This window comes from Megascapheus bottae, chromosome 15, assembly GCF_031878675.1.
Source record: "Megascapheus bottae isolate mThoBot1 chromosome 15, mThoBot2.hap1, whole genome shotgun sequence".
NCBI classification, from domain to species: domain Eukaryota; kingdom Metazoa; phylum Chordata; class Mammalia; order Rodentia; family Geomyidae; genus Megascapheus; species Megascapheus bottae.
In genome coordinates, this window is record NC_143523.1 from 14512004 (window position 1) to 14534832 (window position 22829).

Genomic DNA, 22829 nt, shown 5'->3' on the forward strand with positions numbered 1-22829 from the left:
ATTTATTTATTTATTTATTGCAGATTGAGTTGCTATAGGGTATTCTTGGTTTTCACAGTATTCATCGAGCTTTGGGATTTTTAAATTGACAAATAGTCACCATGTATAGAAGAGCATGGCACATATTGTAAGATCATAGTGATCTAAAATGGATTTTTGTGTGACCTTACAGGACCTAGAAAGAATTCCAGTTAAACTCCCTGCAGTCTTGGATAACTTATGCTTTGTTTCTAGTGTGTTTGTTTCCTGTATTGTACATGTTCTTTTTTAAGGTTGCTTTTAAAACTGAATAACAAAAAAACCCAAACAACTTTTGAGTATATTTCAGTCTGTCCCATTATTCTGAAGTAGTAATTGGGATGTTTGGCTTATGAATATTTAACCTCATGCTTTCTTTACTAAGTCAAGGGAGTGAGTTATAAATCTGCATTAGACTTTTTCCTTTAGCTCATTTTTTATTCCTGTTCTGATCTTGGGCTGTGCTTTTTTCAAAAATTAGTAGTTCAATTTGACAACAAAATCTTATATATATTTATTCCTCTCTTTTATATTTTCCAGAGATTTTCTTCTAGAGCTTTTTGCATGTAGTTCTTCTAATAGGGTAAACACTATAAGTAAATATTAAGTTAGGATTTCAGAATGGTATGCCTAAAAGGGTAACTTTTTTCCTTATGTTTTGTTAGAACAACATTTCTATTCCTCACAGAATAGCCAGAACATTCAAATTCACATAGTTGTCTGTTAACCACTGTATCTGAATTAAATTCTTAAGTCTGCTTTAAGATTGTTTTGGGATTCATTGATTTAGGACTATGAAACCTGGCATATTATTAATAGAGAGCCAGGGAGAGAGTACTTACTTCTAAGTTGAACTTTCCCCCCTTCCCCCCACCCCTTTATATCTTATTAAAGAAAACATACATTATAGATATTATGTCCTGTGTTTCCATCTCGGAATGTAACATAGAATCAGTTATATCCTGTGTCTCTCCATTTTCAATTCAGAGTACAAGAGGCAATTTCTGAGGTGGCTGCTGAGTTGAACTCTGATGGTTCTGTCCAACAGCAATCCAAAGCCCTCCAGAAAGTGAAGAAGAAAGCCAAAAAGATCCTTCAAGAAATGGTTGCCACTGTGTCACCAGGGATGATCAGGTATGAAAAGACAAAGCAGAAACTTGCAACCAAATAGCACTGGACTTTCATTTCCCTTTCTAGTTTCATGCTCATGGAAGAAGACACTGCCTGCATTTCTGTGTTCAATTCTTTTTTTTTTTTTTTTTTACTTAATGTTTTTATTGTTAGGGGTTACAGTTATATAAGCGAGGTAAAGATTATATTTCTTTTGGGACAGTGTCACCCCTTCCCTTGCTCTCTCCCAGTTTTTTCCTTCCATCCCACCCACAAATTATAGACTTCCCTTTTAATACAGTGTCCAGTGAGAAGCATGGCTACTTTTGTTCACCCTTTCTATGTGTGTTCAGCTTCTGTGAGAAGTAGAAGTAGTACCATGTAAGTTTCAGGCTGCCTTCAACAGTGCTGATTTGTCATAAAAAGAATGGTTTGTTTATATTACAGGGATTATTCTGCTCATTGAATATTAGCTCATTCATCTGTCTTTGAAGTACAAAGTGTTATTACTGTGAAATAGGATTTTAGTCCATAATAAGTGGATACTTTTGTAAGGAATAAGTCTTTAAAGCCAGCTTACTAATTCTTCAATGCAGATATACAGATGTGCATGCCTACTTAGTAGGTCATTTTCAAGTGCTCTTAGGTTGTTGGCTCAGAAACTAAAGGATAAAGTCAACCATAAACAGATTGCTACTGATAAGTATATGCATGTAGATTTAGTTATTTTTAAATATTTTTTTCAGGTTGACAGGATGGGTGCTCCTAAAGCTATTCAACAGCTTCTTCTGGAACATTCAGATTCACAAGGGTCAACTTGAGATGGTTAAAGCTGCAACTGAGGCAAGCATTTCTGTGAACCTGCTGTTCCCTTCCCAGTGTTTATGGACTAATTATAGAGAGTTTATGGAGTTCTTTAAGAAATGCTCCCTGTGTCCCGTTGTCCATTTGGAAGGCTTCCCGTGTTGTGATAGTGCTGATAGTGCAGTGGCCAGCAACGGCCCAGTCCTGTCTGACTTGGAGAGAGGCAGGGCCGGGGATGAGCTGGGCAACGTGTTCAGGACCGTTTCTATTAGCTACCCAGCAATAAGTGTGAAACCAGATGGGCCAGTTTGTATATTATGCATAAGGAAACAGAGATACAGGCAGATTAAGAAGTAGTTTGGCCAGTACTTAAATCCAGCCCTGGTTCAAAAAGCCTGTGCTTTATGGGCACTAGTGGCCTCCACCCATATTCCTAAGCATTCAGGAGGCTGAGCTCTGAGGCTGCCAATATGAAACCAGCCTGGGGAAAATAAAGCTGAGACTTTTGTCTCAAATTGACCAGCAAAGAATTGCAACTAGAGGTGTGGATCAAGTGGTAAAATGAGAGCGTGAGGTCCTGAGTTCAAGCTCCAGTACCAGCACAGAAAGAAGAAAAAAAACAACGATTCCGTGTTTCTTGTTTCCCCATATGACCAGAGCTGTCTCTCAAGAGTCAGGAGTCAGCTTGAGCCCTCCATTACTCTTCTTCCCCCAGTTGAATTTTGTTACAGTTGTTTTTCTGTTTAGAGACATAAGTGTTGAATATAAAGAAGAATTAGTATTGTGAAATGTTTCAAGGAGTGAGTTCTGATTAGCTCGTGATCCTCAACAAAGATTAGTTGTAAAGAGGGACAGGGTTTCACGTTGAATTTGGCCTTTTCCTCTCCATTAGACGGATTTGCCGCTTCTGTTCCTGCCTGTGCACAGGTCCCACATTGACTACCTGCTGCTCACCTTCATTCTCTTCTGCCACAACATCAAAGCACCCTACATTGCTTCGGGCAATAACCTCAACATTCCCATCTTCAGGTAAGTGCAGCTCAGTTTGAGAGCTGACCATAGATTAAAGCCGTCTTGAATTTTGTTGTTGCTATTGTTCTATGCTTTGATACATGCTATTGTAAATAGTGTTATAAAAATAAAGATTGTGGTTTGTGTAAAAGGGGAATAGTTTAAAAAAATGGTCATTGTCCCCATTGTTTATGTATTTCCTGTGGGATATTTGGTGAACTACTCATATTTGAGTGTGATGGGCAATATTTGAAAGTGAGCAAAAGGTAATTAAAGAGGCCAGATAGTGATTACTGCCTCCAGCTTGGCAGTAGAGGGTGAGTGGTGGTGGGATAAGAGAATCTAATAAAAGTAACTACTACTTTATTGGAATACTATTTGCTGCCAATAGATAGTAACCTGTTCCTTTAAACTTATGCTTTGATAGAGCTAGAAATGTGGGAAGTACAATGTAACATGAACAGTGTGTGCTAGAGTTTCCAGGAGAGGGCAGCACATTCTGTGGAGAAGGCCATGTGTGTGTGTGGAAGTGGGAACATTGTGGGTTTGGTAGGTGAAGGACAGATAAGTAAAGTTACAATATTGGACCCCTGGAAGGGATCAGAGGCTAGAGCTGGTATCTGCTTAGGGAATAAGAAGTTCTAACTCAAGAGTATGGAGTCTGTCCTTTATTTGAAAAATGACACATTATACTGAAATGACATATGTTTTACTTTGAAAGGTGACATTAGATGAGTAGGAGTTCAGTCAATTCTGATTTTTTTTTTTTGCTTCTACTAATGCTTGAACTTGGATCTTCATACTTTCACTTTGTGTGTGTGTGTGTGTGTGTGTGTGTGTGTGTTTGTTTGCTTTGTTTTTTCATTCAAGGAGTGAAATTTACCACTTGAGCCACATCTCCACTTCCAGCTTTTTGTTGGCTAACTGGAAGTAGAAGCGTTAAGGCTTTTTCTGCCTGGGCTGGTTTCGAACCATGATCCTTGAGATGACAGGATGACAGGTGTGAGCCACTGGCACCTAGCCCAATTCTGATTCTGTTATATGGGTAGAAGATAATGAGGGCTTCATTGAGAAGTGCAGCAGTACTCTTGTGGAGGAGAGTGTAGGTAGATTTGAAAAGTATTTAGAAAGCTGAAAAGTATTTAGGACTTTGTGAATTTATAAGACTTGGTGCCAACCCAGATTCAGGTTCAACAGAGCATCAGGAGAGACACAGGTGTTTACTATTTGCAAAACCAGGTCACCAGTGGGTCTGAGTACCCCTTGGTAGCTGGGGCAGGCTGCGTTGAGGTGGCCTGAGAAAAAGTACAAAGTAGCTGTGAGGTCAGCTCTGTGAGTAGAAGGTGAAGCAGAGGAGGCTGCATTTGGATGGAGACAGGAAGGGATGTGGCCTAGTCCCCGAGAAAGTAGAGCAGTGTAGGGTGGCAGTCATCCCCTTTGTGTGCTGGGAAGTCTGGGCTTCAGCCTCCACAGCCCTTTGGTTCAGATTCTCAGCCCGTTGGCTCAGTGTTGGACTTGTGTAACCAGCCAGCCTCATGTGATCAGCAAAGGTACCATCGTCCAATTCATGTATCCAGTGATGTTTATCCAGCTGCGTTTTACATGAGCGTGAACACACATATATTTTTCACTGCTAAGTAGCTTATAGTGCAGCTCGTTGACAAATAAACGTGTAGCTGCAGTACACTGTGATAGGACCCTTCAGGGCAGGCCTGAGTTTCTAGGTAGTAGAATACCTGTGTTGACTCCCTGGGGCATCCTGTCCTGGGGTCAAGGAATCTGCAAGCTGAAGGTCATCGGAAAATTACCAGAGGAGGAAGACTGCAAGGGGCTGCAGAGAAGGCTGGCATTTTTACATTAGAGCAACCACACTTCCATATACTTATACTTTCAACTCTTTCATGAACTTTGAGTCTGTTACTGCTCAGCAATTCCTTCCTCAGGCATAGACAACTGTCATAAATAACCAGCCTGTTCCTCTGAAGCCTTGTTTTGTCACATTCCTACAACATGTAGTCATAAGCTAATTCAAGCTAATTCTCAGGGTACATTATTGTTGTGAACTCATCTCATTGATTATGAAGTGTGTGCGTGTGTGTGTGTGTGTGTGTGTGCGCGTGTGTGCACGAGTGTGCAAGTGCGTGCTGGTATTAGGGCTTGAACTCAGGACTTGGCACTCTTGTTTAGCTTTTCACTGAGGTTTGGCACTTTAGCACCTGATCCACAGCTCTACTTGCTGCTTTTTACTTTTTTAATCGGAGACACAGTCTCATGGACTTTCCTGCCCAGGTGGGCTTTGAACTGTGATCCTTACATCCTCAGCCTCCTGAGTAGCTAGGACTCTAGGCATGAGCCAACAGCCCCCAGCTCGTTCAAAGTGACATTCATTCTTCCTTTTTTTCTTTTTTCTTTTTTGGCATAGGACTTGAACTCTGGGTATGGACACTGTCCCTGAGTTCTTTAGCTCAAGGCTACCGCCTTACCCTTTAGCCAAGCCCTACTTCCTGTTTTCTAGAGGTTAATTGGAGATAAAAGTCTCAGGTTCTTTTGTGCCCAGGCTGGCTTTGAATCTTGATCCTCAGATCTCAGTCTCCTGAATAGCTAGGATTACAGATGTGAACCACAACACCTGGCCTCATGTCCTCTTTTGGGTACATATCAGGTGAAATCCTCTGGCTTGACACTGCTGTATTGGAACTTGATTACACATACTGATATTCCATAGGCTCCAGTGTGATGGAATGTAAATAGGTGAGACATGTCAATAACATGAAAAATAAATGTCTACATTTTCCCTCCCAGCATTCAAGCAACCCAGCTAGTTTTTACGCAAATGGAAACTGTTGTGAAGTGGCTAGGAATTTGACAATTTTTTCCTTATAAATAATTTGTGCGTTTTTGAATTTATAGTACCTTGATCCATAAGCTTGGGGGCTTTTTCATACGACGGAGGCTAGATGAAACGCCAGATGGACGGAAAGATATTCTCTATAGAGCTTTGCTTCATGGGGTGTGTATGCTTTCTGATTATTCTTAAAGCCATTATGTTAGCTAGCACAGGGACAAAGAGAGTTGATGAGGTTGAGGTTTTTATAAAACTGTTCTCAGAATCCTTTGAGCAATGATGGCTTAGATAGAAGTAAGACTTTTTTTTTTTTTTTTTTTTTTGCGAAGTTACCAAAATCCAGTGTTGGTAAAGCTTTTTAAATGCTATTTGTGTGGGTGAAATATTTTGTCAGTAGTGAAGTTACAGTTTTTTTTTTTCTGTGCTTTGTCTGAAGACTTTTTCCAGCATCATCTCAGTTGAGCAGCTGGGTTCACCTGTTGCTTTCTCTTCATACTCCAGCATATAGTTGAGCTACTCCGGCAGCAGCAGTTCCTGGAGATTTTCCTGGAAGGCACACGGTCCCGGAGTGGGAAAACCTCCTGTGCCCGGGCGGGACTATTGTCAGTGGTGGTAGACACTCTTTCTACCAACACCATCCCTGACATCTTGGTGATACCAGTTGGCATCTCCTACGATCGGATAATTGAAGGTCACTATAATGGCGAACAACTGGTAAGGGAAGTGCCTGTGCAAAATTCAGTTCCATGTTTCAAGTTTGTTTTTGGATGTAATGATTAGCATTTGGCTTTGCTCATAGGATTAACTAAGAGCATCTTTTCGTATTGTTTATCTGGAGAACAGCTGTGAAACATGGCTGTGGAGACCACAGCTACGTCCACCAGACAGCTTGTGTAATATTTTCCTGTGCATGATTAGCTGTGTTGGCCTTGGTCATAGGAATGGGAAGTAGAGCCAGTAGCCCCTCTACTATGGTTGGGTTTCCATGGTTTACTCGCCCAAGGCCTGCTGGTTACATGTGCACATCAGTTAAGCCTGAAGAGCTGGCGGGCTTATGTGGACAAAAGTATGGCAGTGCTTATTTTCAGTCTTTTTTTTGAGAGGGGGTGCGGATAGTAGTGCTAGTAGGTTTAAATTCAGGGCCTTGCATTTGTCATACAGCAATACCCTGAGCCCATTGATAACTTTGTTGTTGTTGTTGTTATTGCTTTTTTTTCCCCCCAGTCCCAGAGTTTGGACTCTGGGCTCACATTTGCCCATTTAGCCTGCATTGTTGGTACTTTACAGCCTGAACCACACATCCAGCCCAGTTCTTTGCTGATTATTTTGGAAATAAAGTCACTTGTCCTCAAATCATGAACCTCTGGATCGTGGTCTCCTTAGTAGCTAGGATTACAGGCATGAGATACCATCATCTGGCTTCAGTGAACTTTTTGCACCAAAGAATGCAAAAAATCACAGCTATGTACACTGACTTATTACAAGTGACTATATCTGTGTAACCAGCCCTCAAATGAGGGAAGCTCATCAAGGTATCACGTCCCCTTAGGACTCATCCTGTCATCATTCCCTGTATTACCACTTACTGACTTCTTGCAGAATAGATTAGTTTTGCCTGTTGCTGAGCTTTATATAAATGCATAAATAGTGTGTGCTCATTTGGGACCTAGTTTCTTCTGTTCTTGCAGGTATTTTTGAGATTCTTCTCTGTGGCTGCATGTAATTAGTTGATCTCTTAGACATTCAGTATTCCAGCACAGTATTCCAATTCTAATTCCAAAATTCCAATTCTAGTACAGGAGTAAGCCACAGTTGATCCTTGGTACCCTATATAGATTCATTTTTGTCATGTATGTACCTAGGTGTGGCAGTGATAGATCATAGAGTATATATGTTGAATTTTCATACACTTTGGTTTTACCACCTTACCACACCTACCAACAATGTGAGGAATCGAAGTTGGTTCTGAATTAATGTATTTGTTTCTAACTTACTGCTTTAAATAAATGAGGTGCTCAAGGACACATTAACACTGGAGGTTTTACAACTTCAGGGCTAGACTTGGACTGCCAGCTGAGTGGTGTTCTTTCTGTGGCCAGTGTGTCCTTGATGTGTTCTTGAATATCCTGATTATGTATCGAAGGTGTCTTTCACGATTCTCATCCTATGGTGAACAAATACTTGGTTAATACTTTCCGAATAAGTCATCAACTATGCGGCCACTGTGGGGTTCATTATGACGTTTAGTGGTTTAAAGTTAGGAGTTTAGACTTGGTGATCCACAGACTTCAGATAGGTAGCGCCTTGGACTGCTCTCAGAATGGTGTTTTTAGGGTATTATGGAATTTTGTCCTTTGTAGCTATATTTGCATGGATTATGGGGACTAAATGGAATAGTGATAAATAGTGACTCCATAACTCATTACACCTTTTAGCTTCGGTGAATACTAAACATTTTCTCATAGGTCACAGTTAATGGATAACTTGTTTTCTCCTTTCATTCCTTGTGTTCCTTTCAAAGATGAACCTCCAGTTTGTATAAAGAAGTCATCCTTTGGAAAGCAGAATGTTTGTACCTGTTAGCTTTCTTACAGTGTTGTTTTTTCACCTCTGAACTTTAGGGCAAACCCAAGAAGAATGAGAGCTTGTGGAGTGTAGCACGAGGTGTTATTAGAATGTTACGGAAAAACTATGGCTATGTCAGAGTGGACTTTGCACAACCATTTTCCTTAAAGGTAAGAGTCTGTAGACGTGAACTATGGTCAAAGCATTGCCTGGAGGTAATGGTAAGGGATAGATAAGAAACTGATGCACGAGCAGAGATCATCACTCTCCTTTCGATATCTACTTTTAAAAGAATATGAATTAAGAAAAAGACTTTGTACTACATTGGAGGCTTAGCTCAAATGGTGGAACCCTTTCCTAACAAGGACCAGGACCTATATAAAATCCCCTTTCCTAGAAATGGAAAAGTAGAGAAGATTCTGACTGCTCTATGGATTCTTTCTGGTCTTCTGTTTTATCTGTGAAGGAACTACATCATTTCTTTCTAAACATTCCCCCCTTAAACTTTTGTGAGGGGTGTGTGTGTGTGTGTGTGTGTGTGTGTGTGTGTGTGTGTGTGTTTGCTGGTCCTGGGGCTATAACTTAGGGCCTGGGTGCTGTCTGAGTTTTTTTTAGTTAGGGCTAGTGCTCTACTACTTGAGCCACAACTCCACTTCTGGCTTTTCGGTAATTAATTGGTGATAAGAATGTCACAGTCTTTCCTGCTCTGGTTGGCTTTGAACCACAGTCCTCAGGTCTCAGTCTCCTAGTAGCTAGGATTACATGTGTGAACTACTAGCACCTGGCCACTTTAATCTTTGAAGATCAAAATATATTTTATATGTTGATAGGGTAGTAAGGCAATGAAAGTATTCCTCATATTTACTTGCTGTTGTTTTCCAGGAGTATTTAGAAAGTCAAAGTCAGAAACCTGTGTCTGCACCACTTTCTTTGGAGCAAGCACTGTTACCAGTGATACTTCCTTCAAGGTAAGATTTGCATAAAGTTTTTATATTAACTGAGCTATCAAATAGCTATTATTTCTTATATTGCATAGAAAAGTAGATTAATTTTAAAATGTTTTTTCAAAATAAGCCAGACTCAGAAAGACAAATGTGATATGTGTCTTTTCATAATCAAAATCTAGATGTAAAGACAAATAATGTAAAGGCGGGTGGACCCAGTCAGTGGGGATGGGGAGAGAAGAAGCTAAGGGGAAGGGTTGAAAATGATTGATGTATTATATTTGCATGTATTAAAATAGCAGAATGGAACCCATTATATAGTGCAGAAATATAAACAAAAAGGAGGGGAATAAGAAAGATTAATAGATATGCATGTGTTTGAAATACATATATGTGTACAATATTGTATATGAATGTTGTACATGTATATGCTAATAAAAGACCATCATTCTTACTCCTTTCCTCATGGGACTGACTTTTCCTTTGATCTCTTAAAGGATATGGAGATGTTGTACTTGGAGGTTTTCGATGATTTGCCTACAAAATAGTTTTGATTTGTGGATTTTGTAGACATTCTAATTTCATTTATGTTTTTGATTGTTTGAAGTAAATCCTTTGTAGTAACTTAGGTTATGTATGTCATATATAACTGAATCATGTAAGAAATTTAAATTCTGAAAATTAAAATAGCACAAAAATCTCCAAGTACAATATCTCCATATCCTTACATCTATACGTAATGTTTTCACCTATTAAAGAGAAAGCATTATGTACAGATGTGTTTCTGCTAGTCATCTTTGGAAGCAATGTGCCAACAACCAAATAATATATGTACTCATAACAAAATAACATATTTTGTCCAGGACAGTATACCAAATGCAATAAAGAATAGTAGGGAGGGAAACAATCCATACATAGTAGCAACCTATCTGAGGTATAAGTTAGTAGTGTGCAGGGATTTGAAGTATGTATATATTTATAAACTTAGCCCCATGTGCTTTGCCTTGTAAGCGAACAGCGCCAGAGGGGACTGATTTTATAATCATTTCAGACCTAATGATGTTGTGGATGAAGGTGTAGACACGCCCAGTAACGAGTCCCACAATGCAGCCGACGAATCCTTCCGAAGAAGGCTGATTGCAAATCTCGCCGAACACATTCTCTTCAGTGAGTGGAATGCCAACTGCTTTTTAATCCTGCAGCTCAGAATCCGTGTGGTACAGTGAGAACTGCGGGTTCAGGAATCTGCTGAGGATCATTTCTTCTCCCAGGTCTATCACTTAATCCCCAGGTGGTGCACGTAGGTTTTAGAAAGGACGCTCGAGGTGTGAAATGTGCAGCGCCTCATGCTGTAGGTGTCATGGAATAGTACCTGTGCTTGCTAAACTGTAGTTTTGTCAAAATGATTTGTGGCTCCTTTTGCTTATGAACTTCTTGGAATTTTTTTTTTTTTTTCCTTTTGTGGTACCATGGTTTGAACATAGGGCCTCCTACTTGCTAGACAAAGTGCTGTATCCCTTGAGTCACTTCTCCCCCCCCCCCCCCGCCGCCCCCCCCCCCCCCGCCCCGAATACGTTGGGATTTTTTTTGTTTTGTTTTGTTTTGTTTTGGCCTGTCTTGGGGCTTAGACTCAAGGACTGGGTGCTATCCCTGAGCCTCTTTGTGTTCAAGGCTAGTGCTGTACCACTTGAGCCACAGCACCACTTCTGGCTTTTTTGAGATAAGAGTCTCACCAGGACTTTTCTGCCTGGGCTGGCTTCAGCCTCCTGGGTAGCTAGCATAACAGGCGTGAGCCACCAGCACTAGGCTGAATCTGTGTCTTGAATTAAGCTGTGGTACATCATCTAGGTTTATAGTTGAAAATCGCTTTCTCCTCCGACCTCTTGGGTACCTTATGCAGTAAAAATTGAGTGACTATTAATCCTGAAGCTTGGTTTTGAACTGTGGGAATATAAATGGGTCCCTAATGGTTCTGCACCCAGATAGCTTCTGCTCCTCTCCATGGAATAGTTGTAGATAAATACCTAAGTAGAGTGGCCCCGAAGAATATAAGCTGAAGGCATTATGCTCCAGCCATAAATAGTGCAGCACTGGAAACTGTTGCAGAGGCTGCTTTAACATACCAGGCAGCCCCATGCTGGGTTGACTCAGCCCCTGCTGCACCCCTCGCCATACCCATGGCCATGTGTAGGTCAGGCTCTGAGCAACTCGTGCCCATACTGTCCTCAGGGACTTCTCCCCTTCTCCTGCACCTTCTCTTCTTCCTTTTCCTACTTGACTCCTTCCTTCCCTTACCTCCTTCCTTCCATCTTTACCTTCCTTTCTTTACTCCCTCCTTCCCCTTCTATTTTTCCTGTCTCAATCTTTCTTTCCTTTTGTCCTTCCTTTTTTATCTCCCTCCTTTCTCTCTTTCTCTTTCCCTCTCTCTTTTCTTTCTTTCTCCCTCCCCTTTCTCTTTCTCCCTTCTGTTCACAGTACTGCAGCTCTGTTTATAGCTGTACATTTGCTAAGCAAGTGCTCTATCTCTGAGCTATCTGTGATTCCCAGATCAAAGCATTGTTTTATAAAGACATTTGATTGTGTGTGTCCCTCGCCTAAGCTGTAGATACAAAGTACTTCCTATTAGCTGAAGGGTTGAAAAATAAAGGTGAAATAAATAGCAAAACCCATTACCCAGATAACCAGTAGTGTTGTTCCTTAAACTGTACAGGTTGTTAATAGCTTTATGTTATGCTGTTTCCCACATATAATATATTTATTATTTCTAACAACTTTATTTTAAAAAAATCTTCATAATTCTTAGAAATGTGGTACATTTCTTTTATTTATTTTTAATTTTTAAATTTTCTTTCATGGGTCATGGGACTTGAACTCTAGGCCTGGGCGCTGTCCCTGAATGCTTCAGCTCAAGGCTACTGCCCTACCCCTTGAGCCACAGCCCTGCTTCCCATTTACTAGTAATTAATTGGAGTTAAGAGTCTCATTAGTATCTGGGTTGGCTTTGAACCATGATCCTCGGATCTCAGCTTCCTGAGGAGCTAGGATTACAGGTGTGAGCCATCACGCCTGGCACATTCTTTTATTTTTTCAAACACTATAGACGTCGATTTTCAGTGAACTATTTAGTTATTGTCATCTGCCAGGAAACTCACAAACAATAGTATCATTTGAGATTATTCTGTGGGTGTTTATATGACTGATCTACATGGTGATCATTTTATACACATCTAAAATGTTTAGATTATGCAATATTGGTGTTCTCACATGTGTTTCTCCTTCCTCTCTCCTTATCTGGGCCAGAATGCAAAGAGGAAATGAAAACAATATACTTTCCTTATGTGCTTAATCTGCACGCTCACAGTGGTGAATTTACCCAGCCCAGTGGGGTGGATAGAAGTTTCAAAGCAAAGCTCAGGAATTTGTGTAATTTGCCCCAAGTCATGAAATTAGTGCAGGCATTAGGATTGGAGTTCACTTTATTCTAACTTCAAACCCCCCCCCTTTTTTTTTTTACTGTACCTTCATTTTAATGTGGTGGATACTTGTAGAATCACTACATTATGATGATGATGATGATGATGATGATGATGATGATGATGATGTCATCTTGATATTTCTATAAAGGCATTATCTCTTGGTCATTCGATCCATTGGCCTGGATTGGAGTCAGACCTGTCTCGGATAGTAGCACCATCGTCTCTAAGAAGGGTCTGGTAACAGAATACTGGGAAACCCAGTTGTGTTTCCATTGGCAAATGCAGTTATGGAGATTGTAGTAGTCAGCATTTCTGTAGCTTTAATTACTTCTTGTTTTGAATTAAAGAAAGTTCAGATAAAGCCGTGTGTTTGTCTTCCAGCTGCTAGCAAGTCCTGTGCCATTATGTCCACCCACATTGTGGCCTGCCTGCTCCTCTACAGACACAGGCAGGTATGTCTGCGGCGCCACCTGTAGTTCATGAGATAATCTGAGGTGTTTTGCCAGCTGTCCAGATACTTATTCAGGGTAGCTTTGACCTGTTTCCTGCTAGTAAACTGAGGTAAACAGTGACATTGGCCTAGACTCTGTCCAAAAGGGTTTCTAAACCTGGTGGAGGAAGGTGATCAGGTGCATTGTGCACATGTATGAAAATGTCATAATGAAATCCATTATTTTACACAATTTAAAAAGAGACTCATGTGCATAGTAATATGACATTCATTGGTTAAAGGATTAGTGTAGAGAGGATATATTTCAGTGACATCTCGTAGGCATTTTGAGAGTGAACCGGGTCTAAGTGATTTGACTTGCACTTTGGACTTCACCATGAGTCTTAGTGCAGCTAACCAGTCTAAGCTGTGCAGAGGGAGAGACCATGTCTGTCCTGGTCAGGTGTGTTCTTGACACCAGACATAGGGGCATAGGGCCAGTAGATAGGCACCAAAGAAATACTTGTCAGATCAATATTCACAGTGGAGAAAATCCTTGCTTAAAATAAGAAGCACTTCTGACTTTCCCTTTATGATCTCCCTTGCTTTGTGTCATAAGATGTGGCTAGAGTATTCTTTGGCATGTGGATATGGCGTGTTCTCAGGCAATGACCTTCCTGGGGTCGGGGTTGAGGGGGAGGGAGAGGCTTTTTGAATTTTGTTTTCTGGCTTGCTCTGCATTCATGGTCTTGCTTTTTGGGGGACTTTGGCCTTGACCATTTCTTTCTGTCATTAGGGCATCCATCTCTCTACACTGGTGGAAGACTTCTTTGTGATGAAGGAGGAAGTTCTGGCTCGTGACTTCGACCTAGGTTTCTCAGGAAATTCGGAAGACGTGGTCATGCATGCCATACAACTTCTAGGAAACTGTGTCACCATCACATACACAAGCCGGAACGATGAGTTTTTTATTACTCCTAATACAACTGTCCCATCAGTCTTCGAGCTCAACTTCTACAGCAATGGGGTGCTTCACGTCTTTATCATGGAGGCCATCATAGGTAAGTCAGGCCTCCAAATATTTTCAGATCTTTTCTTGGAATGACCAAGAGCCTGGAACATACAGTGTAGTCTATTTTGATTTATACGAGAGCTTCTGCGTTGCAGTTTTTTAGCTTTCAAATGAAAATGTACTCTGCTGCCATGTCACTATTTAGAATTACATCCAGTAGTACCCTGTTGCATGTTTAACTATGGAAGCAAGGTAAGAAATCGTGTTACTTTGGAGATGAAAATGTAACTGAGATGATATATACACAGACAGAGAAGACAGTGGAGGCTACTTGTGTTGAGATAATGTGGAAGGAGGAGGGAAGAGGGCTGAGCTGGTGGGAGGACTTTCGATGGAACTGAATCCTATGGCATTGTAGAAATAGAGTTCTGTTGGGTTCTACTTCAAGTTCTCTAGCAAACACAAGCCACTGTTTTTTACTTTAACCATCTGTTTAGCCAGTCCAAGTTAGAAGCCAGTTACAGTCTTTCTGGGAGACCCCGTTCTGTTAAGTTCATTAAGTGTTGCTGTTTATTTTCTCAGCCTGCAGCCTTTATGCCATTCTGAGTAAGAGGGGCTCGGGAGGATCTGCCAGCACCCCTGGCAGCCTGATCAGCCAGGAGCAGCTGGTGCGGAAGGCAGCCAGTCTGTGCTACCTGCTCTCCAACGAAGGCACCATCTCTCTTGTGAGTGACGCCTTTTCTGTGGTACCTCTTCTTTCTTTGAACCTTGGAATGGAAATGTGAGCCACCTTTTTTTTTTCTCTCTTAGAGAATTTTTGGCCAGCTTTTTGTGGGTTTTTAGTGACCGTAAAACCAGCGTGGCATTGACTAACTTGGCCTGTGGGCTTGTGCCCTGGCTATGAGATGGGCTAGGGCGGATTGCACAAGGTTCACAGTTGGTGAGATCCAAGGACACTGAGCACCTACTCTGTAGTAAGACCCAAACTCTGATTGCCTGCTGTGCAGGAGACCCAAGTAGGTAGTTAGCTCATTAGTTACTGCCCCCCTACCCCATGGAGGATGGAACGGCAGATGACAAAAGTCAAAACAGTGCGAATGTCAAAAGGTACATAAACTGTACCTCCTTTTTACAACTATTTAAAGATAATAATTTTTAAAAAGCCAGTACAGCCTTAGAAATCATCACTCAGGTCCCTGTCAGTTCACTGAAGCCCTATACTACGAGTGTAGATTTATGTCACATTTTTACCCTTAGATTTTTACAGTGATGCTCCAAGATTAAGAAATAGATCTTGGACTCTCAAAATCATAAGGTAGAATTCATGTTTGAACTCCAGTATTATTTGCCCTTAAATGAATGTCTAGGAACATTGACAAGCACTTGTGTTGTGAGTATATCCTCCTCCACATCTGCTTTGTGTGTGGTAGACTGCTCTTCCTTCTGGGAACCTGTTTCTCACAACCTTTATGTGGTAGGCTGGGAATGCATGTGGGCCAATAAGGTGCCTAAGCCTGTCCACAGGTCTTTTGTGTTGTTGGAATGTTACATCTCCTTATTCACTTTTTTTTTTGTGTGAACAATCTTTAATAGCTTTGACAGATCATCTTCAAAAAGCAAAAGAAAAAAGGAGGGAGGGAGTCACTGAGAAGCTCCCTTTTCAAGGTTTGCTCCAGAGGGACAGAATCTAATTCAAGAGCGCCCCCTGCAGGTGGCACTGCATTAGGTGCACCACTGTGGGGAAAGAGCATTCAAAGGCTTTGTTCATGACATGTATTTATCAAATGGGCATGAACAATCACAGTATTTACAATGACAGTAGATGAGATACTAGAGTGGAAGGATTTGGCAGCCTCTTGGTACAGTATGGACCGGCAGCATTTATGTTTTAATGACCATTCTTTTCAGCCCTGCCAGACTTTTTACCAAGTTTGCCATGAAACAGTGGGACGGTTTATCCAGTATGGAATTCTTACTGTGGCAGAGGTAAGAGAAAGAGCTCCTTTATTTGTCTGTATTTAACATCGTGTTACCTTTCCTCCTCCTCTTCTTCCTCCTCCTCCTCCTCTACTTCCTCCTCCTCCTCCTCCTCCTTCTTCCTATTTTATTTTTATTTTTTTGCCAGTCCTGGGGGTTGAATTCAGTGCCTGGGTGCTGTCCCTGAACTTCTTTTGCTCAAGGCTAGCACTCTACCATTTAAGCCATAGCTCTACTTCTGGCTTTTTCTGAGTAGTTTATTGGAGTTAAGAGTCTCATGGACTTTCTTGCTCCACTGGTTTTGAACTGTGATCCTCAGATCTCAGTCTCCTGAGTAGCTTGGATTACAGGCATGCACCACTGGTGCCAAGCATTCCTTATCTTTTCTACCAATTATTTAGACCAATATTTCTACTCATTCTTTGAACATTTGCTATGCAATCCTGTCCAGATAAGAAAGGAGAAAAACCAGAATGAGAGTACAAATTTGTTTGATCTATGTTGATTCCTTTTGTAGGATTGGTGTTATCTAAAATGCATCTTGACTGTGACCTGCAAAAGTCCCATTCTGAGATGAACAGCCATGTATATCAGTGTTCCTAGGGCTTGTCCATTGCAGGTCTTCTTTTCTGTGTGTTTTAACTGCTGTAGATTTAGTGACAAGAGAAAGACCGAAGAAAGTAGGCATCTATTTAGAAGACATGAAAAGATCTTTATTTGTCTGGTAGCCCCTCCCCCATGTCCATACCTCCTGTCCCCTGTTTCTCCACTGTTGTCTCCCGAGGTTTGGGGTTTGGAGAGATACCTGGATTGCTGTGTGGGATGGTCCTCAGAGAAGGCCGAGAAGAGCCTGAGGAGAGGGCCATTTTGGGTGGTATTCGTGGGCCTGAGCATGTGCATTTACTGTTGGCCGCCTCCTTGGCATAGCAAGATGACCAGGAAGATATCAGTCCTGGTCTTGCAGAGCAGCAGTGGGACAAGAAGCTCCCTCAGCCTTTGAACTGGAGAAGTGGTGAAGAAGATGAAGACAGTGATTTCGGTGAGGAGCAGCGAGATTGCTATCTGAAGGTATGCTGGGGAAGAGCGCTGGAAACATGGCAGCAGTGAAGTGAGGTTTTGTTGCAGGCCTCTGATGAGTCATTCATAGCTCAAGCACCACTGACAGGCTTCTTTCTAGGCATTTGAGCTGCTCCGTCACAGAGGAAGGTCTCTGGTACCTTCACGGTCCCCTCAGGAAATGCACAGGTGCAGAGCTCCTCCCTCCCTGTGAGACAGCATTGTCTCAAAAGATTATGTCCTTTTAATTAATATCCTCTCAGCCCATATTTTTCAAAGATATGTATCACATTGAATGCATAGCTACAATTAATATATGTGATCCCTTCCTTTCTTTTAACATCTTTCAAGCCTAGTGGAGTGCAAACAGCTCACAAGTATTATCAGTGACTAGGCAGTCTCCCAGTTGAACAGTCCTTCATTTAACTGCATCCACCACTGAATACCATCATGCCTCCCCCTGCCTCACCCTGGAGGAGTCGTCCATGAGTATCAAGTATTGTAAACCTGCCCCGAAGAACATTACGCTGAGATCCTGACCTTAATCTGCCAGCCACTTTCCACTTGAGGGAGAGTTCCAAGGGTGTTTTCTTTGTCTACATTGGCAAATAAACGAAAAGACTTCTCCAGTAATGAAAAGACAAGCACATGCAGGGGCTGTGACTAAGGACTATGCTAAGTTTTCTATTGTCTAGAATTTCTTTGATGGCTAACATAAAGGGTTAGATTCTTCCTTTGAAAGATTCGAGTATCCATGGTTCCATAGCCACAGGACTTCTGAGTGGACTATAGAAACCACGTAACATCGCACAAAGACACAACCTCTTGGAAATTTATAGCAATTAAGACTAAGAAAACAAACACCATGGAAGTGTGGCACCCGTATTTCAGTCTTGAACAGTCTAGATGCCCCTGAGAAAGATGCCAATGACAACTGGAACATCTATTAAGAAAGATGATAGAGAACTCAACTACATATTAGCATGCTGAATTTTGTTTCCCAATGTCCACACAGGGGAATGTTCACAGAAGCCTCCTAAGCCCCATTTTTGTTTCCTTAGGCCTAGAATTCTACTGCCATTTTAGCTTTCCTGTGTAGTCTCCCTAATTGGAAATTTCCTGTGTTCTCCTACTCTACTTATCCCCCCTTAGTGGAGGTTTCTTGTATAGCGAGAGCCTGGAGATGTCTCACAACTTAGTTGTTCAATCTCCCTGTCACCAAGGAATACTTTACCATTGGTGGTGGTGGTGTTTCTTGCCTGGGTTTCTTCATGAAATTGCTTTGTTGTTGTGGCACTTGCTAGAGCCCATACCCCATGCTGCTGAGAGAATTCAGACTTCTGATAGAGTTCCAATCCAAGAGCACTGAATTCCCAGCATCCCAGAGCCTCTGCAGAAGGCAGAGGGACACATCTCCCTAGGGGAAAGGGCTCCTGAGCCCCTTTCACAGATAGGACCCCACATTGTTGAAAAAGTCCTCTCTAAGAACACTGGAGTTACAACAATAAGCATGGAAGTAAAGAACTATCTCAGCAAGGCAACAGTGACTCTGCAGAAGGGCAAGCTGTACTCAGAAATCTGGCAAGCAAGCACCAAGACAGTATTTTATTTCCAGGTGACACTTGGGCATTCACTCCTTTCCCAACAGGAAGCTGTGAGTTTCACTACTGGACAGTGGTCTTTATTCCACACTTCAGAGAGGCCTCAGTGAAGCTTTATGTTTTGGGGGCACACTGAGCCCCCCCTCTCCTTCAGATCATCTTCATGGTGCTGGGCAGATGGGGGTGGTAGAAAGGGGTTGCTAGTGAGGGCTGAGATGATGGTGCAGTCCTTGGGCCTTAGGCTCACTCAAATGGCCTATTACTGTTCCTGACTGGCTGTTGAGCCAAGGACTCTAACCCCAGTTCCCAGAACCAGTTATTTTCAACATTGCCAATGTCATAATTGCATCAGACAGTGGTGAAAATTTCTTCTAGGCAGCTATTCTCTGAACACTAGCCTCAAACACTATACAAGGAAGGATGGAAATTCAGTGCTTGTGTACTTACCAGCCTTTTTCTCCTAAAGAGATTATCTGCACGAGAAGTGCACGTGCTCATTTTTGCTAGTCCTCGCTGTCTCCTTCCCTTTCCTATGACTCCACCTCCTGTGCTTGTGCGTGCAGGTGAGCCAGTCCAAGGAGCACCAGCAGTTCATCGCCTTCCTGCAGAGACTCCTCGGGCCTCTGCTGGAGGCCTACAGCTCTGCCGCCACCTTCATCCACAACTTCAGCGGTCCTGTCGCAGAGCCCGAGTTCCTGCAGAAACTGCACAAGTTCCTCATCACCAGGACAGAAAGGAATATCGCCGTGTATGGTATGCCAAGTCACATTTTCTTGTAAAAATCTGCTAGCATTTGTAGAAAATTGGGGGAAATGCAAACGTAACCTGACCTTTGCTTTGGTATGCCACGTGAACTGAATGGCACATGTAGGCGCTCTTGCCTGGCCTTCTTTTCCCCACACTGTGAGAGCCCTACACATTGTGTGCACTTTCATCTTTTTCTGTGGCTCTGTAGTGTTTCATATTTGATCCATTCTGCTCTTGATGGCTGCTTGGGTTGTGTGCAGGTTAGTGTACTGTGTGGTACCAGTCCGCACGTGTTTGAGTATGCGTATGGGGACACTGTGCTCAGGTCTGGCATTTGTAAAGAGAGTGGAATCATCAGAGCCCACAGGGATCTGGAGATAATCCCCTCCGCTTCATACTTGAGGAAGCTGTCCAGTCCTGTGGCTAGTCTGTAGACAGACAGACTTAGGGTTGACAATTCTTCTTTATTTTATGCCAGTACTGGGGCTTGACCTCAGAACTTCATGTTCTCGCTTAGCTTTATCATTCAAGGCTCTACCATTTGAACCACACTGCTACTGGAGTTTTGTGTGTGTGCATCTGTGTGCACGTGTGTGTGTGTCCATATTAGAGCTTAACCCAGGGCCTCAGTGCTATCCCTTAATTTTTTCACTCAAGGCTGGTGCTGTACCACTTGAGCCCCAGCTTTATTTCCAGCTTATTTAGTGATTAATTGGAGATTCTTGAACCTGATTTTGAGCTTTAGTCCTTAGGTCTCAGACTCCTGTGTGGCTAGAATTACAAGTGTGAACCACCGACAGGTACCCATCCCTGCGGAGTTTAATGGAAGTTTCACATATTTCCTTGTTTGATTCTCACAAGCCTTGCAGGGTAGATGCTTTGGGGATTGCTCTTTCCCTTCCTCTCCTTTCCCCTACCTTTGTTCTCTCCCCCTACCCCATTTTCCCTTAATAAATGACAAGGTAACACATCATTTGAGAGAATGCTGCCTGGTAGTCAGCAGCGGAAGTGAAGCTGTGCCCACCTTGCTGAAACCCCTCCTGGACTTGTGGCCTGGGGCTCGGCATTAACAAGGCTTTGTTGTTTCTTTGCAGCTGAGAGCGCCACATATTGTCTTGTGAAGAATGCTGTGAAAATGTTTAAGGATGTTGGGGTAGGTGTTCTGTACTCGTGGTACATGAGTGTGTGTTAGTTTTTGTTCTCTTGAGATCCAGTCTGCTTGTGCTGCCCTTGCTGTGGGTGGAACCCAGGGAAGTGGGCTTCTTAGGTTAATTGGAAGGATGTGTGTCTAGGAATGAAGGTTGGGGTGGGGAGGGTGAGGCTAATTGGTTCAGGGTCATTATACTATCCCTGAGCGCTGGCTTTCATTCCTGCCCCAGCTGTTTCTGTGTGACCGGCATCAGTATATCTCAGAATACCATTGCACGTAGTGTTCCAGAGATTTCCTGTCCTTGTCTGTGTGTTTTCACTAGTCTTGTCCTCAGGCAGCCTTTGCCCACAGAACTACTGTGATCTTTTTAGTTTTTGGTGCTGGGGGTGGGGGTGGGGGCTGGTACTGGGGCTTGAACTGTAGGCCTGGGTGCTGTCCCTGAGCTCTTAAGCTCAAGGCTACCTACCACTCTACCTCTTGAGCCACAACACTACTTCTGGTGTTTAATTGGAGATAAGAGTCTCACAGAATTTTATGACCGGGCTGGCTTTGAATTGCAATCCTTAGATCTCAGCCTCCTGAGAAGCTAGGATTACAGGTGTGAGCCAGCTGTGCCCGGCTTGGCTTGCCTTTATGCTTAAGGTTGGCAACCTGAGCCATACCTGCGCTTCCTCCAGTGAACTTTGGAAAGGGACTGTGGAGGGCTTAGTTCTAATGTCAGTTTTGAAATGTAATGAATTGATTTCAATAAAAAATACCCCCCACACCCTCCATTTCATCCTAACGGGCCTCCACATCTACTTTTATGTGCCTTTACTGCCTTGTAGAGTTAGGACACAGGTCAAGGGTTGACACCCCATTTAATTTACTTTCAACTTTCTCTTTAGGTGTTCAAAGAAACCAAGCAAAAGAAAGTATCTGTTTTAGAACTGAGCACCACTTTCCTACCTCAGTGCAACCGGCAAAAACTTCTAGAGTATATTCTGAGTTTCGTGGTGCTGTAGGTAATTTGTGGCACCTCTAATGAGTGATGAGTCCTACTCAGGCTCCGGCATGACCTGAGAGTGGTGGGTGCCATGGCATGGCCAGGCCTGCCCTGCCCCACCCTGCCTTGAGGGGCCCTCCTGGAAGACAAGTGCCTTCTGCCCTCCTGGACCTGTGCTCTTCCCAACTCAGATGCAGTGGTTTGCCCACGACCCTCGGGGCCGAGGTCTCTCTTTGCAACTCATAATCAGTAGATTGCTAGATGAAGTCTCAATAAATTATTTTGGAGTTTATTAAAAATTCACCTTTTAAGTACAACTTTTAAGGACTAATTACTGTGATGGACACAGATGCGTAGTTGTCTTGGAGAGCCAACTCTTGTGAATTACACATCATGCTGTTGGTAATTTGTTGGTCTGTTTTCTGATTCATAATGAATGTTTCCTTGGAGAACACTTGGCCATCCTTCCACTTCTGTTAGTTCTGGCTTTGTCAGGTAGCTGGATTGTACCCCGGGAGCCCATTGTCTCCCATAGCAAGTGAATGGGCTAAGATACCACATACCCAGGTATTACCCAGTTATTGCTGTGCTGCCCCTTGTGGCCAGGCGTAGAAAGTGTTTTAGTTGTTGAAAAACAGACAATAGTAGTTTAGGTTAAGGAGTTGAGATGTGCTTGGAGTGGGAATTCTGCTTGGTAGAATTCAAGGTATACATGCCAGACAACTGGTACCGAATGATTTTGCTCATATGATTAAGTGCCATTGAGTTCAGTGACCAGCAAGTGTTTAGAAATGATTCTTATTTATATGTGCACCCTTTCCCACCCCTCAGCTGGAAGGTACCCACCTCCCATGGGTACAGCTGTTTTCTACCAGTCCTCCAGCCAAGTAGCGACTGAACTCAGTCAGTTAGCTCAGCCGGACAGACTGTGGTTCAGCTGCAGACAGCTTACTGACACGTGTACTATACACACCTGGATTGCACCCTGCATGCCAGTCTGGGTGCCTGCTACTCACGGGAGTTCTGCAGTATGTGTGCTTGTCCTGCTGAGTGGTAAGTGGTTGGAGACATGTATAGATTTTTAGCTTTGAGGAAAAT

At 42.6% G+C, this 22829-nt stretch overlaps 1 protein-coding gene across 1 annotated transcript in view; it reads left to right on the forward strand.

Annotated features, from left to right (window-relative positions):
* Gpam (glycerol-3-phosphate acyltransferase, mitochondrial) overlaps positions 1-22221 on the forward strand; it is a 38400-nt gene extending 16179 nt beyond the window's left edge. The window contains exons 6-21 of the mRNA XM_090345890.1: positions 1006-1152; positions 1875-1971; positions 2825-2961; positions 5854-5953; positions 6290-6502; positions 8410-8523; positions 9236-9321; positions 10349-10464; positions 13155-13225; positions 14000-14264; positions 14798-14940; positions 16124-16201; positions 17120-17260; positions 19413-19602; positions 20691-20749; positions 21634-22221. Coding sequence (XP_090202016.1) covers positions 1006-1152; positions 1875-1971; positions 2825-2961; positions 5854-5953; positions 6290-6502; positions 8410-8523; positions 9236-9321; positions 10349-10464; positions 13155-13225; positions 14000-14264; positions 14798-14940; positions 16124-16201; positions 17120-17260; positions 19413-19602; positions 20691-20749; positions 21634-21750 — 2074 coding nt within the window. The 3' untranslated portion in view covers positions 21751-22221. The remainder of the gene's footprint in view (positions 1-1005; positions 1153-1874; positions 1972-2824; positions 2962-5853; positions 5954-6289; positions 6503-8409; positions 8524-9235; positions 9322-10348; positions 10465-13154; positions 13226-13999; positions 14265-14797; positions 14941-16123; positions 16202-17119; positions 17261-19412; positions 19603-20690; positions 20750-21633) is intronic.
* The last annotated feature ends 608 nt before the right edge of the window (positions 22222-22829 follow it).